At 42.4% G+C, this 17,007-nt stretch overlaps 2 protein-coding genes across 2 annotated transcripts in view; both read left to right on the top strand.

Moving 5' to 3' along the window:
* The window catches only part of LOC306789067 (solute carrier family 22 member 23-like), a 31,849-nt gene extending 26,154 nt beyond the window's left edge, over positions 1-5,695 (top strand). The window contains exons 9-10 of the mRNA XM_079284839.1: positions 296-419; positions 1,195-5,695. Coding sequence (XP_079140965.1) covers positions 296-419; positions 1,195-2,737 — 1,667 coding nt within the window. The 3' untranslated portion in view covers positions 2,738-5,695. The remainder of the gene's footprint in view (positions 1-295; positions 420-1,194) is intronic.
* Positions 5,696-10,355: 4,660 nt separating this feature from the next.
* On the top strand, positions 10,356-15,456 carry LOC306788742 (tubulin beta-2A chain). The gene is made up of 4 exons (XM_079284362.1): positions 10,356-10,495; positions 10,881-10,989; positions 12,214-12,324; positions 14,112-15,456. The coding sequence occupies exons 1-4, from the start codon at positions 10,439-10,441 to the stop codon at positions 15,194-15,196; spliced, it is 1,362 nt and encodes a 453-aa protein (XP_079140488.1). The 5' UTR covers positions 10,356-10,438; the 3' UTR covers positions 15,197-15,456.
* The last annotated feature ends 1,551 nt before the right edge of the window (positions 15,457-17,007 follow it).

The following is a 17,007-nucleotide window of genomic DNA, read 5'->3' as shown; positions in this document are numbered from 1 at the left end:
CACCGCAGGGGGCTACACAAGACGGCCCTAATGAAGTATGTGGCAGTGGTTGAATGTCACCACTACAGTTACCTTTCTTTGCTTGTATTCATCCTCAATTTTCACAATTTGACATAATGCTGAAATGCTGCCGTATCATCTTTTAAACACACCGTCATTTACTTCAATATTTACAAATAATTCATGTTTTTCTTTAAATATAAAGCACCTTATTGACTTATGCCTTTTACAGATTGCACAGGGTGCTGAATATACATTAACATACGTGTGTGTGTGTCTCCTGCTTTGTCTGCAGAAAACTCAAGTATGCTGAATAGGAACTTCTCCATCGCCTTCTCCATCATCGGCATGTTCTCCTCCCACGCGGTCAGCAACCTGAGCATCTTCTTCTGTGCTGAGATCACGCCCACTGTGATCAGGTAGGCCCGCTGAAACACTGGGACTTGTGCCATTTTACTCCCGAGGAGTGAAACATCTGTTTTTAATGTGTAGGATATTGTCCGTCATTAAACAGGTGATTCGTCCACAGTCTGTTCATGTTTGCTCTAATTTGTGTGTTGTTAATCCATCAAGTGTAGCAGAAACGATCAGCGTACTACCGACACCTATTTGAACGTCCTGATGAGTTCATAATTCAGTTAACACGGTGGTCGGTGTCCATAGCGTCACATGTTCCTGTAGATGGATTAGCTGCTCCACCTCCTGTTAAACCAGGGTATCAAATCATCGAACAGAGTTTCACGGTTCAGTGTCAAATGTAATCCACATCTTGTACGAGTTAGCCGCCCCCTTTGAGAGTATATGACACAGCACTGGATGTTCATTATCTCGGGTGATGTAAGGGGTGTTGTTTTTCGCTGACTGTGCCCCATAGGCGACCTCTGGTGGTGAAGTTAAGCAATTTCAGAAGAGGAAAAGGACTGCATGTGGAGGAGGGCATTTGGTGGTACTTCAGCTCTCCCTGCTGCTGTTTGCTAAAATGGCATTGAGGTGTCAAGAGAAGAGGGAAGGGAAAAAAGATGCTCCCTTTTATAGAAATGAACGAGGTTATAATTCAGTACATGTAGATAACGATGTACTTTAATTGTAGTCCACCATCTTCTCATTTGAGTGACTTATACAAGGTTTCTGAGGTATTTCGATATGTGTGATCTTAAATCCAACCACGTGATAACATTCTCCATCTCATCATAGGGGTGGTGGGCTGGGCCTGGTCCTAGCCAGCGCCGGCTTCGGCATGCTGACTGCACCCATCATGGAGCTCCACAATCAGAAGGGCTATTTCCTCCATCACATTATCTTTGCCTGCTGCACTCTCATCTGCATCATCTGCATTCTCCTGCTGCCCGAGACGCGCTACCAGCCCCTCCCCGAGACCCTTGCCGACGGCGAGAGCTACACCCGTCAACCTCTCCTTCCGCCGAGGAAACCTGGAGAACAGCGCCATTTGCTGCCTCAGTCTGAGAGCAGCAGGGACTACACCAGGGTGCACGACACGCCGCTTCACAAGGCAGCCGCCACCGCGGTGGCCACTATGGACTCCACCACCTCTTCGGCTGACGATCTTGCTGCTCCGTCTGTCGTGGATGTGTCCGCTCCCGCGTTCATGGAGGTGCATCCCGGCAAGCCGCCGCCAAAAGACCCCAACGGCCACTCGCTTGCATCTTTATCCACAACCCCCATCACAGCCCTGGGTAAAGGTGGCATCATACATGCCAGTAAAGAGCACCTGCTGTCCTCCACTCCTTTACACAATCTCCCATGCATCACAGACCCGCTTTTAGTTGATGCCGAAGAACCTCCAGCAATAGCCCTGAAATCTGCTGAGCCGCCGACGGCTTCTGCTGTTCTTGAGATGACTGAGATTTGCCCTTCCACCACAAAAGAGTCAGCCTATTCCCCTTCCCCCTCATTGGACCGTTTCACTCCCCCCGTCCTTCAAACTGTGCCCGCCTCCTTATTGATCTGCACCACACCCATCATCGAACCCCCGCCTAGCTCCACGTTAGAATCCCCCAACCTGGAGGGAAATGAGATCGACGATATTGGCCTGAAATTCGACCCACCTCTGCTCGAGGTCACAGAAACCACTTTAGCAGACTGCCCCACTCCATCTATGCATGGCAGCCCCCCTCCATCCCCAAGCCCCTCTCCTGTTCCGATGACTGATAACAACCTCTCCACTGATCCACCACCCCCCATCAGCATACACTTGGACAATCCCACCCAGTTAGAAATAGTCGAAGAATCTACATCTGCTCCTTCCCCCATACCTCCTGTGATAGAACCTCAGCCGCCACAGATGGACCCTACCTCTCCCTGTGTTGATGACATAGCTCCTTGTGTCCCTACTCCCCCGAGCCCAGTCACTGTTCCCCCTTCCCCCACTCCTCCTCCACCCGTTGACCCAGGCCATACGTCCTCAGCGGCCTCTTCCACTCCCCCTATCATAGATGCTGTCAACGCAACTGAACTTGTTCCTACCATTCTCCCCGTCGCAGACATTGTGCACACCTCCTCTGCAGAAGCTACCACTCTGCCTGTTCAGCCCGCGCAGGATTCAGCTGCTTCCCTTGCCCCAGCACCAACTCCCATCACAGATTCAGGCTCCGCAGAAGCAACTCCCTCCTCTCTAATGGACTGCACTGTCTCCTCCCCCATAGACTCTGGTGTCCTTTCCATCAGTGACAGTGCCATCACAGAAAACAACACTGTCAATGGCGTGGAATCGTTATGATGCGTGGCTGCAGCCAGGAGAAGACGCTTTATGGTTGCACGAGAAAGCAGCCCATGCCACATAAATAACCGACAAAGGGGCGAGGATGGGGGGCACCAACTGCCCGACTCAGACTTCAGACCCTGACTGAAGATTGTCCCCGTCCGGAGTTGAGTAGACGCGTCTTACAGAGATACCGTATGTTTCTCAATGCCCCCCCCCCTCCCCCCTCCCTTCCTGTATTTAGCCAATAAACGAGGCCACGCAAGTGAGAGAGTGCTAGGGGCTGTTTTGTGACAATGTGGCAGTATCCTCTGCTCTTTTTGAATGTCACTGGAAATCACCAGCCTTCAAACTACTTTAATGTAAATGAATGGAAAATCACTGTCTGTCATTTTCAAGAGTCTTGTACCCACAATCACTAAGAGGACTGGTGAGACATAAAATGATGCTAAAAACAAACAAACAAACAAAAAGATCACTGGTACTTTTGCTCAAATGAAATGTCCGTCTAACATATTTGCATATGAATATTGCCTTACTTGTATGGACAAAAACAAATCTGAATGGTGTAACATGTTTCTTTTGCAGTTACAGAGGTGAAATTGAAAATTGGAGGGATTTTTCTGAATAAAACACCAAAAACTACTCTGACCAAAATTAAATGTAGATATAGTGCCAAAAAATTAGTATAAATACAGTATTTGCGTGTTAAGTGCAGTCCCCTGCCATAGACTGTATGTGGATTTAAGTGAATCAGGTGAACCCTTCTTCAAAGTTCAGAAATATAATAGAAGTAAATTGTTAATCAAATGAATAAAAGACTGAAAGCTATCATCATTTGATGAATTGAGAGATTGAGATTGCGAAATAGCTTTTCATCAACACGTTCATTGTATGATCAGCGATATTAGAGAGAGACGAATGATCCATATTTTGTTGGCTTGAAGAAACTTTTTATCCAATCGTGATGGAATTTAGGGGATGCAAATGCTTTTATCTGTAAATGTGATATTGTAAGTAAATGCATAATTAGTTGTTGAGCTTGATTCAGTCTTTTCTTTTTAATTCAAAGTATTATTTTGAATAACCTCCCATGGCGTGCCCTTATTGTACAGAGCTATACCACGTTCTTACAGTATTTGTGGTACCTCGCTGTGGTGCCACCTTATTCTTTGCAGTTGGGACAAAGCATGAAAATAATTGTGAACTTGTCAGTGAAACGAACCTTTAAACGCAAACCGTAAAAAGTCACAAAAAGCTATTTTTGAAACGACATGTTTGATATGACTGCCAACTGTCACAGCATCGCGAACGTTCAGTGTTTTCGAAATCATGTTCTGGCATTTACATAGTTCATGTATGCCAATGTGTTCATGTATTCACATGCACAACTAAGTTTACTTTAAAAAAAATAAATCAATAAAAAAGGCTAAATGATTCAATGCAGGTCAAATCTTTATTTCTAGTTCGATAAACCTCATGATCTTAAAATGACAAACACTGTCCAGCTGTGGAGAGCATTATACTTGACTTGTGTGTCACGTGACAGTTGTCGCTACACACTTCATGCTTTTGAGGTTGTAATATTTGTCAGAGGAAGATGTATGATTACGGATAGATCACTGTTTACAACAACAATAATAACAATAATAATTACACTTTACTGTAAAACTCAAGAGCCAACTGAATGATGTGATGAAACACTCGTTAACATTCATACAGGGAGTATTCGTGATCGTCTAAGGGGTCATTCAGGAGTCCATGGCTTGTGTTATCTACGCAATCGTGCGGTACACTTATGAAGAACCTTAAAGGTACATTACTCACCAATATCCTCTTCTGCTTTCATCTAAGTCAAATGTGCGCTGACAAAGGCACTACATATGTTTAGGTATCTGAATGATGGAGAAACCTGCTTGTGTTTCTTTTTTCCACTTTTGACTCAACATATGGAAGCTCTTTTTTTCAATTGATTTATTGGTCTTTTAATAGATCATCAAGTCAACAAACTTCTGTTTAGTGAAAGATTCGTATGAACATTTAAAGCCTAACATGCCATGCTGCTAAGCCTCAAAGCACAATGCCCTGCAATCATGTGATGTCAAATTTGGTGGAGCTTGGCTTCTTGTCGGTAAAGAAAAAAGGGAACTGGGATTTTGAATACATAACTTTCAAATAGCACATTCACTTTTGCAATAGACCCACGTGTAATCGACTCTGTGGAAGAGGGTGTTGACCCTGGTTTTCATCATGAATTATTGGCGTCTGCAGTACATCGTGGGTTGACTGCAGTGGTCAGTAGCTACACATTACTCCGAGTCCTCGTTGTCTGTGAGTGTTGGTCTCTGTCTCAGTGTGCGTATTGCAGAAATGAATCTGTGTATTGCCATTACCCCCCCCCCCCCCCCCCCATGCAACACCAGTGTTTGGGCATTGACACAGCACAGACCAGTGTCTTCGCTAAGATCAGTTGCTTCCATTTTCACAACTCTCATGCAGCTCTTTCAGGTTGCTGATGGGAGTATTTTATTGAAGTAAAATTAAGGTAAAAAAATCACTAAAAGCAACGTTGGCACCAGCGATACGGTGGACTAGGAGACGGCGATCGCCCCGGTGGAAAAGCAAAAAAAAAGACGAATGTGTTATGACTTTGTAAATAGTAAATGTGTGGAAACTCCCAGCGTCAATAAGATGAAGGATCATAGATCGTAACATGGACTGATGAATCATTTTGAACTTGGATAAAACTCTCAGAGATATGAAGTCCCCAGTGTACACAGTTCAGGTGTCGCTTCTCTCGACCGTGTGACTCAGAATCTCCTGATGGGAGATTTGGATGAATGTAAAAAACCATGGATTGTACCATTTATCATTTCTGATTGTTTGGTTTTATTTTGTTTTTGTTTTAACAGACATAAATGCACTTGTATATAAGCCATACCTGTTGTTAAAATAAACCACTATTTATTGATCAACTGTTGATATCGGTGTGTTCTTGATTTTATAACAAGTAGATCCCAGGCAAAGCAACAGCCAACTATTTTTCACTTGTGTGTATATATAAAAAAATAAAAAGTACATTTGTAAAGAACAAAAAAAACACGGGACATTTCCATTCACTTGTTCAGAAGGCTGTATTGGACTCGCCTCCTCTCTCTCCTTGTGCTGTCATGCAAAAAGATTCAGATTCAAGCAGCCTGCCTGCAGCTCAGCAGAAAGGTGTGAAAAAAAGATTGAGGCAGGAACAGCTGCCCCATGAACCTGCTTCTTAAGCATGTGTGGAGGAAAATACAAGAACTGGAGTTTCTTCTAAATGATGGGGTCAATCAGAAGCTGAACGTCCACACAAACAAACACAAACTGATGGCTGCATCTGTTACTAGCTAGCTTAACAGCAAACACAAGGTAACATCTTTGGCTGTTTGGGGCGAGTAAACAAACAACCCAACGGTCAAATGTACCCCAATGATGCAAGGCAGAAATTCAAGATTATTGTGAGAAAGTGTACAGGCTCATGAACAAAGAGAGAAAAATAGAGTGGCGGATCGGCAGGAGTGCAAAAGCTGATATTGTTTGTCAAAAAAGTCGAAGTTAAGTATTTCGATAAAAAGGCATAGTGTAGTATGTTGAAAGAAGTCAATAAAAAGTCATATAATAGTATGTTGAAAAAAAAATTGTCATAGTTTAGTTCAGAGGTCTTCAACAGGGGGTCCGCGGAGGTAGCCTACTGCAGGGGGTCCGCGAAATCTTTGGTTGATTAGAAAATAAAAACAATTTTTTTTTTGTTCTCTAAATCTGTCCATTATTTTAATAGTTCAGTATTTTATGAAAGATAACAGGGATGTTTATGCATGGCAGTGGCACTAATAGGCCATCACTCATTTTTCGTTTCCACGTTTAAAATGAAAACATCATTTTGAATATCTTGTGTGCATGATTATCATGCAATTAACAGACAACGTTGATATTGACATTGGTGTCAGCTGACACGGTATGTTTATGAAAGTCACGCTACTCACTGTACCTGTTTAAAATGAAAACATGAATATATGAACCTGTGTATTGTTTGAATAGCTTAGTATTGAATGCACAATAAAGAGGTATGTTTATACACGGTACTAGGCCCATTTAACATAAAACACAATTTTATACAATATATATTGTCGGGGGTCCCTGCTCCATCTCTCTATCAGTTTGGGGGTCCTTGCCCTGAAAAACATTGAACACCCCTGGTTTACTTTATCCCAAAAAGTTATTGTGTAGTTAGTTTAAAAAATGCATACTATAGGAAGTTGAAAAAAGTCACTCAGGTGAAGAAGCAAAGTCAGTCATGGTATTGGTAACAGAAATGATATTAGCAGTGGGTGTCAGCAGGGCCATGGTGGGAGGAAGGACCACGATCCATGGAAACCTGCGAGGCGAGAAAGCACAAAGACTTCGGGGTTAAAAACTCATTGTGCAATATGTTGAAAAAGTCATAGTATACAGTAGTATCTCCAAAAAAGTAAAAAAAAAAAAGATTCTAGTAAGCTTTGTAAAAAGTCATAGTCTAGCGTGTCAAAAGAAGTCACAAAAAAGTATAGCATGTTGAATAAAGTCAGAGAACAGTTTGTTAAAACATTGTATTGGATTTCTTTAAAAAGTCATACAAATCATCATAAGGTATAAAGTATACATCAAGGTAAAGTATTTCGAGAAAGTAATGTCAATTAAAGTTATGCAAAAGTCATTGAATAGTATTGTATGATGAATTAAGTCATTGTCTAGACGTCCAAAAAGTCAAAGTATGTCAAGTCGTAAAAGTCATTAAAAAGTCAGTGTAGTATGTTCAAAGAAGAAGATTTTATAGAATAAAATAAAATAGAATAGCCAAAATAGGTCAGTTATATATAAAAAAGTCACAGTAAAAATCGTAGCATAGTGTGAAGATAAACTTTCAAAGTATAGTATGAAAATATGTCATCCTTTAATAGGTCTATCAAAGTAATTCAAAGGTTATTGATACATAGTATCTTCAAAGAAATCATACCATAGCATGTCAAAAGATTCACATTTTGAAAGAAGTCATGAAAATATCAGAGGATGGTGGAGTATGGTCTGACAAAATAAGTCATTGTGTTGTCATATGTTGAAAAAGTATTTTGAAAAAAGTCATGCAAAAGTCAGAGTATAGCTTGTAGAGAAGGGTTATGCAACAGCCATAGTATAGTATCGTATGTTGAACGAAGTCAAAATATAGTATGTCGAAAAGTCATTGTACAGTGTGTAAAAAATTGTCATAGCATATGATGTTGAAAAAATTCATATTAGTGTATGTTAAAAAAGTCATAGCATAGTTTGTCCAAAGAAATAATCAAAAGTCAAAATATAGTACGTTGAAAAAAGGCAGAGAAAGGTATGTCTGAAAAGTCATATGATAGTATTTCAACACAGTTACAGTATAGTTTATAGTACAGTCTACAAATGTCCTAAAACATCATAGTATGGTATGTCAAAAGGTTTTAGTACAGTATGCCCATAAAGTCATGAAAAATGAAACACATAGTATGTTAACAGAAGTCAAACATAGCTTATATCAGATTCCAGTGTGAACTGGTCACAGTGCTGAAGTGACACGCATGTGCACAAGAACAACAACAAAGAATCTCACTGAAACAGATTTCAAGGACTACTTTTAATAGTCTGAAGTTTAATATCATTGGAAAAAATCTGATTGTGTCTAATTTAGGACTACATATGGAATCGGCTCCAAATCAGAATGGAAAAGACCAGATTCCATGTGATCCTGTGCTGTTCACGGTGTTATAAAAAGAACAGATCTCAGTCACAGATGCACAGCCTGAACATTGACAAAGAGCGCCTACAGGGATTTAGGTTTGAGCAGCCAGGCAGAAATACCTTTTATCTCCATTCAAAGCGAACAAACAACAATCTATGGCAAGTTAATGATGTAACTTTAGCTCGCTGGCATGTTTCATTTGTAGCCAATCATGCTCACCTTTCTCTAGTTATGTTGTCAATTGAAACACACTTATAAGTGACAACCGCAAGGGGGGAAACTGGGTATAGTGGCAGATGAATGTGGTTGTGATACGACTGCAACATGATGAGATCTTTGTTTTCTTTCTCCTAACGTTAGGTGTACTTGAGATCTCATGGGGGTGAACATCCTTGGCTCCATTTTACCACAAATTGTTGAAGCTGCTGGCACTACAATCTACACCAATCACTGCACTACTGTACAACACCCTTCTGACGCTAGCCTAGTCATCTGAAAATAAACCTTGTGGTATATACTAACTAAGTTATTACTTTCATGCTTTTCTCATAAAATGCCCATTTATAATCTAAGCGCTTATCCGCTGTACTAATTGTATAAATAAAGAGTCATGAAGCAGGTCGTCCCACTCCTGGTAGAAGATCTCATTCGAGATGAGTGGATGTGACTTTGTTTTAATCGTTTTTGTTTGCTTGTTTTCCAGTCTTTCATCTGCCCACACCCAGACCTCTCCGCACAGCTCACACTTATTTATGTCCACAAACATGGCATGTTGTTGCGTAATATAGTCCAGAATTATTTCAGTAACCACAATGCTATGAAGAAATGGGTTTCAGACCAAACAGGGGTTAGTTATCCAATAATGTAACTATTAATGTATGTCCACAAATCAAAGGGCACAGGATTCATGTGAGAAGTGAGGGGGGGGGGGTACTGTATGACACTGTATGAAAAAGCAGCTGGTCTCTGGAAATGTATCAGACACCTCACTCATGGTTTAAACTGTCAACAAGCACAAAAATGAGCGTCTCCATTGGCTTGCGCGATAATGCAAGCATGGACTTTAATGAGGACGAGAGACGAGACGTTCAACTGTGGTCAAGAGTAAGAAATGGTAAATGGTAAATGGACTTGCGTTTGTACAGCGTCCTCCTAGTCTTCTGACCACTCGAAGCGCTTTTACACTACATGTCAGCATTCACCCATTCAGACCCAGTCATCACTGATGGCAGAGGCAACCTGCCCATCAGGACTTAATTAACTCCCATGGGAAACATATTGTACAATTTAATTAAGATTACAACATGCCCCCCCCCCCCCCCCTTTATGACCCTATGCACGATATGACACTTTAGTTGATAATTTGCTAACGTATACGTAATCACAACTGACATATATAAAATATAGCAGCGTTAAAAATAGTTTGGTTTCTGCGACTCTGACGCCCACAGCTCATCTTTGCCTCCAGGGTCCCCTCGCGAGTTAATCCAGCCCTGGCTGTAGTATTTTCTCAACTCATAGGAGCATCTTTTTTAAATAGAGGTGTACCTCACAGCTGCTCCTGAACCTCATGAACCTGTACCACATGTAGAACTGCAGCCTTCAGTATCATGAAGGTTGATATTTCCTGGCAGAGAAAGCCACCTCAGACCAGCAAAGAAAGCATGGCAACATTTTCCCTGTATGGGACCGGGGTGATGTCAGAGGAGACGATGCAGCAGGATCCCCACTGCATCAAACTGGGGCGCTCCTATTGGCTGACCCGGGGAATTGAGATGCTGCGCAGTGTGTCGCGTCATCTGACCAGCAGCACGTCCGGCTCAACACTCGCCCTGGAAATGAGGCAGTGCAGATTTTGAGAAACGCAGCGGCAAGAGACCAAAGACTGGACGCCGGGGAAGTCGAGACAGAACGCACTCTGCCCGCATCCGTAGCACACCATGAGGGAAATTGTTCATCTCCAGGCTGGACAGTGTGGAAATCAGATTGGAGCGAAGGTATGAATGTTACAATTCAATTTAGGAAGAGGAATATTCCCGTCATTGTATTTTAATACGGAATAATTTATCGACTCGAGTCAATTAAATAATACGATTGGCGTCTCCTGGGCATATGTAAATAACTAAATATATATATATTTTTTGTATTTTGTTCAGTTTGAGATGGACTATTTCTTGTTTATATATGTGCAGGGTGCGGTTTAGGTGGGCTGTGCAGTGATGTGGCTGCCTTTTGCTGCGCGACATTTTGTCACCAAACAAAATGTCGCGCATTTAGTGAAAGGCCTGATGTGCGCACCTAACGCGTTCTCACACCATGTTATGTCGCGTATTGAGTCCCACGATTGCAGCTCCTCTTATGATCCCGTTTGTCCCGTCTTAGTTCTGGGAGGTGATAAGTGATGAGCATGGCATCGATCCCACCGGTAGTTACCAAGGTGACAGTGACCTGCAGCTGGAGAGGATAAATGTCTACTACAACGAGGCTTCAGGTAAAAAATAAAAAAAATAAAGTGTGCAGGTTTGTTTAAAAGTATCCAAATGTCTGCATCTGAATAATTGACCACCACATTTTAAGCTTTGTTTACATTGCTAATTGTTCTTGCATGACCTCGTGCTTCACAGACCTCATTTTAATGCCACAGTTTGCACATGTCACTAATTTAGCTGCAAGGGTACAGTAGGTCCCACTGAGTGCAGGGGAAATTAGGACAGTGAATCTGCTAAAATCTCTCTCTCTCTCTCTCTCTCTCTCTCTCTCTCTCTCTCTCTCTCTCTCTCTCTCTCTCTCTCTCTCTCTCTCTCTCTCTCTCTCTCCAGGGAGCACAGGTATCTGCAGTCTCTGTATAGCTGACCCCGAGCCCATTGTGCCTCGGTCTCATCTCAGTGTCTGATTGTTAAATTGTACATTGAAGGTCGTTCCAAATGCATTACGTGTCGTTCCTCACAGCTGCCGTGCAAACGAATCATGCAGCTGTGTGTCCAGCGATACGGTCTTTGAACTGATGCATGTCAGACAGCAAATCACAATCCATGTGTACACAAAATTGAAATCGCTCATCCGCTTTGCCTAAATGAAAGGCGCATATAGGCCGAAACAGCATACACTATTAACATCCACCACTAATCTATTTCCTAGCAGCGAGCATTATTGATCCTTTGTTTCCATGTTGCAGCAGTGTCACCTACTGGGTCACTACTGAATGTGTATCGACTGAGCATCTCGTCAATAAATCTATCCTTAGAAGTTCAGAGAATAGAATGGCAGATGTACAGAGGCAAGCAACATTAAGACTTAACCGGGCAATATAAGAGAGAGAAAAGGTATGGGTCGAATGCTTTGTTTAAATGCACTCTGCAGAGCTTGCAATATATAAAGCCCCACTGGTCTAGAATAAGCTGTGCAGCAGCAGTTTGCTTGCAAGAAGGGTTACAGACGAAGAAAGAGGAACAAAGTAAGGTGCATTAACATCCAGCTTGATGGACAGGCTGTATTGTCCTTTAAACAAAAGACTGTTTACCGTCCTAAAAGATTACATCAGCAAACAGCACTGCTGTATTTAAACCCCAGTATCCGAAAATGTGAAAGGAATTTCTTCCGTGGTTGACTACAGATGTTCTGACACCATGTACTGAGACTGGTGATATCTTACTCCACCCTTCCATCCATTACCTCTCTCTGTCCCTCTATCTTCTGCTCTTGTTTTGGTCCAAAGGCAGCAAATATGTCCCTCGTGCCATTCTGGTCGACCTGGAGCCAGGAACCATGGATTCGGTACGCTCGGGCCCATTCGGACAACTGTTCAGGCCTGACAACTTTATCTTTGGTGAGTGGACAATACATCACAATGTCACCACTCACCCTGAAGCAACTGCACATACAGTGTAAGTTGTGTGTCAGCAGCCGCTGTCATATCCTATGGAGCTGTGCTTAGTTTCAACTGAGGGCTTGACAGCACTGCGTATTTCCAGCACGAAGCCTCTGCAGCCTCTCAGCGACGTGCCAGCAGTGTGAGGCATTGTCTATGTGCAGCTGAGTCAGTCTGAGACAGCTCTCGTGGTGACTCAGCGAAAAATAAATCGACAAGGAGGTGATGCTGCAGTGCTGCTCACAAATGAGGAATCAGGGGCCAATAAACTCTACAGCATGACTCTCCGTTAAATTATCGTTTACCAGGGATCCATTTACATGTCTCGATTATTAAAGAGCTAAAGAACGAATGTACTTTTACTAAAAATGACACATGCTTAATTTTCAGAATTTCTCATTTATAATCAATAACTTAAGGTATTTCAGTGAGAACTTTACAAAGGTTGTCATGAATATGTTGTAAGAAATAGCTTCATTAATGGTTAATACATGATTTATTAATTAATGCGTTACAGATCATAATAATTCATTAAAATGTAACTTCACACCGAGGCCTGAGCCACAGCCCACCCAATGCATATTTCTTTTAAATAAGGTGGATGGGTCAAACAAACAGGACCTTTGTCCAGGAAGCTGCTGTTTGTGTCCCGTGCAAAACAAATGAGTCTCGAGTCAGTCAAGTTAATGTCGACCCGACTCTTTTTCTTAACCTGACTCAGTGGTTTTGTTGCCTGAACCTTAACTTAACACAGAAGTTTATTTTGAAAAGACGTAGTAAGGAGTAGAAACATACACACTGTCCCTGACACGTCTGAAGGGCTGCCTAGAGGGTCATAGTATGAAGCTTAGGGCCACTGACGAGCATTGGTATTTGACGTGTTAGGAGTGAGAATGTGTTGAAAAAATGGTCAAGCGGCTGAGAGATGAAACCACCAATTTCCAATCCACAGAAAAGATGAGAACAGGCTTGTGCTGTGCAAGATTAGGGCTGATTTCAAAACGTAGACAGTGTTTCAAGCCATTTTCAACCATGAACTGAGTAAGAAATGTCAAAATTAACATCAGCATTGAGGTGTTTCGCCAAAGTATGTTCATGTGACAGATTGTAAAGCCCTCTGAGGCAAATTTGTGATTTTGGGCTGTACAAAATACATTTTATTGAATTGAATATCAATTTACAGCATAAAATGACATTTAAATATGAAGTTACCACTCGAAGAAAAACATTAGGGTTGCCAGTTTGTTAACCAGCCATAATAGCGGCTCTGTCAGGCTCCACCTATTTGAGCTAAATGCTAATGTCAGCATTGCAACATGCTAACAATAACAATGTTGATGTTTAGTAGATGTTTACCATATTCACCATTTAATTCAGCGTTTTAGCCATGTACAATTTACTGTAATAAGTGGCACTTAATACAAAGTACAGCTGGGGCTGATTAGAATTAATCTTCTAACATGAATGTCCAAAACAAAATTCATGGCAATACATACAACAGTTTTTGAGACATTTCACTCAAAACCACAAATGTCAATCTAATGGTGGCATTAGAGGTAAAGTTATGGGATCACCAAATTGATTCGGCTCATCCTCTAGGGACTATGAATGTCTATACGAATTATTATGGCAACCCATCAATGAAGACATTTGTTACAATACGCCCGTAAAGTATGCCTTAGCAGAAAGTGGCACCATTATTTGTCCAACATTATTTGTCTTTCAACATTATATGCATCATACAGGTCAAAGTGGAGCAGGAAATAACTGGGCCAAGGGTCACTACACCGAGGGAGCTGAGCTGGTGGACTCGGTAATGGACGTGGTGAGGAAAGAGTCTGAGAACTGCGACTGCCTCCAGGGCTTTCAGCTCACCCACTCACTGGGGGGAGGCACAGGTTCAGGAATGGGTACACTGCTCATCAGCAAGATCCGCGAGGAGTACCCTGACCGCATCATGAACACCTTCAGTGTCATGCCTTCCCCAAAGGTGTCTGACACTGTGGTGGAGCCTTACAACGCCACTCTCTCTGTCCACCAGCTAGTGGAGAACACAGACGAGACCTTCAGCATTGACAATGAGGCCCTGTACGATATTTGCTTCCGCACCCTGAAGTTGACCACACCTACCTACGGAGACCTCAACCACCTGGTGTCAGCCACCATGAGTGGGGTGACCACCTGTCTCCGCTTCCCTGGCCAACTCAACGCTGACCTCCGTAAGCTGGCTGTCAACATGGTGCCCTTCCCCCGCTTGCATTTCTTCATGCCGGGCTTTGCGCCCCTCACCAGCAGGGGCAGTCAGCAGTATCGCGCCCTCTCCGTGCCAGAGCTCACACAGCAAATGTTCGATGCCAAGAACATGATGGCGGCCTGTGACCCTCGCCACGGACGCTACCTCACCGTGGCAGCCATCTTCCGCGGCCGTATGTCAATGAAGGAAGTGGATGAGCAGATGTTGAACATACAGAACAAGAACAGCAGCTACTTTGTTGAATGGATTCCCAACAATGTCAAGACCGCCGTTTGCGACATCCCTCCCCGTGGCCTCAAAATGTCCGCCACCTTCATTGGCAACAGCACGGCCATCCAGGAGCTGTTCAGAAGGATCTCTGAGCAGTTCACGGCCATGTTCCGCCGAAAGGCCTTCCTCCACTGGTACACGGGCGAGGGAATGGATGAGATGGAGTTCACCGAGGCTGAGAGCAACATGAATGACCTGGTGTCTGAGTATCAGCAGTACCAGGATGCCACTGTTGATGAGATGGGCGAATATGAAGAAGATGAAATCGAGGATGAGGACGAGGTCCGTCACGATGTTCGCCACTGATTGTAGAACACTGACTCGACACTTCACAAATATTTATTGTTGTAAACATAGCTGTTTAGCTAAGCTTATGTTGCATATAGATATAGCTTATACTGACAAAGATCATGATCATAGGTGCTACAACCTAAAAATATGCAAGAATAGTAATTGGTTGTCCAAGTCATGCTTTGCCAGTGTCAAAAACAAGTACAATCTTGTTCTAAACACAGTTTTGTAAAATGTTCTTCAACATGCATTCACTGTCTCAAGTCTCCAATAAAAGTCCTGTCAATACTTCAAGTCATGTTTTTATTTGGTAGTCACACAGGTGTCAAGGTTAATAATATAATAATAATATAGGTCCTTTGGTTGTGAGGTGTTATATATTTACATAATTCTATATGGCATGAATGAGAAATCCTTGTGCTAAGGTGTGATGATACCCCACAAACACCCACAAGCAACACACAACTACTTACCTGTACCTTGATAGCAAGGCCTGTATGTGTAGCTAAAGCCTGACAACGCTTATTTCTTTGTGACATAGACCTCCATTGCACAGCTGCACTGGGTGCATTGTTCCTTATTTACTATAAACAAGGGCGTTGTAGTTTATTTCGAGTCATACACAGATAGGCTGACGGATTGTGACACGTACGAGCAACCAGGGAGGAGCCCAGCGATAATAAATTAATAAATCTTGACAGAACAAACAGATAACCAACAGCAGAATGTCAAAACATGCATTAATCACTGGCAATCTAACAATATGAAGCACACCATGATGGCTGCATGAGGAAACCTGCCGATATGAGACTCGGGCTGTTAGTCCCTTCGGGTTTTAAGTTTGAAATATGTTACACTTCTGGCCACACCCTGGTACTGACTGTCAAACCAAGAATTTTCCATTTGAAAGCTGATGAGAAACACCTGCTTTGACATGATGAATGGCCATAAGAGCAAAACCAAGAATAAAACACTCAACCCAGAGCAGCATTTTGTATCCCTGAGCCAGATGGAAAAATGCAGGCTTTTCGATATGTCTTTTGCAGTGAGTTAGAAATAAATCATTTCAACAAATTATCCCAGAGGAATGACAAGAACACTCTGTGCTTACCCACAAGGATTCCTACTTTAGTGAGAGTACAATTACAAACTACCGGTACCTCTTTTTTCCATTTTTATGTTGACAGCATGACTGATGGTTTGACCTGATCTAAGATGGTGGTGGAACATGTTCTTTGACTTTTGTGCATCTTCCTTCAGATTACATGGCAACACTCAGAAGCCTGTGGTGTTGACTTCATCCTCGAGTGCAAAAACAATCATTTCAAAAGATGAGCTGCTTCTCAGCTCTGGTTAGAAAGATGAACACGAAGCTTTTGAGCAGCCACACCTCAATTCAAATCACTCATTGGATCATTTAAGGTAAATGATCCAATGAGGGAAACCAGATTTTCTACATTCTCTTCCTTTTTCCTTGTTCAGCATGTCTGAACCTCACTGAATGAAGCGTGTCTCAACTGACAAAGAAATGTGCTGTCGGCTTAAAGTTCAGGAATGTTTTCCACCTGTCGAACTCCACAGTCTGCACTTTAGCGTGGTTTCCATATGGCCATTTGAGAGTTAGCACCAAAACTAACTTGAAATTTACACTCAATGGATTTTTCACATCAAAGACTATTTACAGGAATACTCTTAACATGTTATCGCGGCCGTTACAGAATGTGCTGTAGTTGCAGAACATTTGACAGTGAATGGGTGAAACACAAAACACAAAAAAGTATTTTAGAAAGAGTACAACACAGGGTAATGATATATTTGTTTACACC

This window comes from Melanostigma gelatinosum (assembly GCF_949748355.1).
Source record: "Melanostigma gelatinosum genome assembly, chromosome: 15".
Taxonomy (NCBI): Eukaryota; Metazoa; Chordata; class Actinopteri; order Perciformes; family Zoarcidae; genus Melanostigma; species Melanostigma gelatinosum.
The sequence above is the reverse complement of the archived record's forward strand: the minus strand, read 5'-3'. Positions and strand labels throughout refer to the sequence as shown.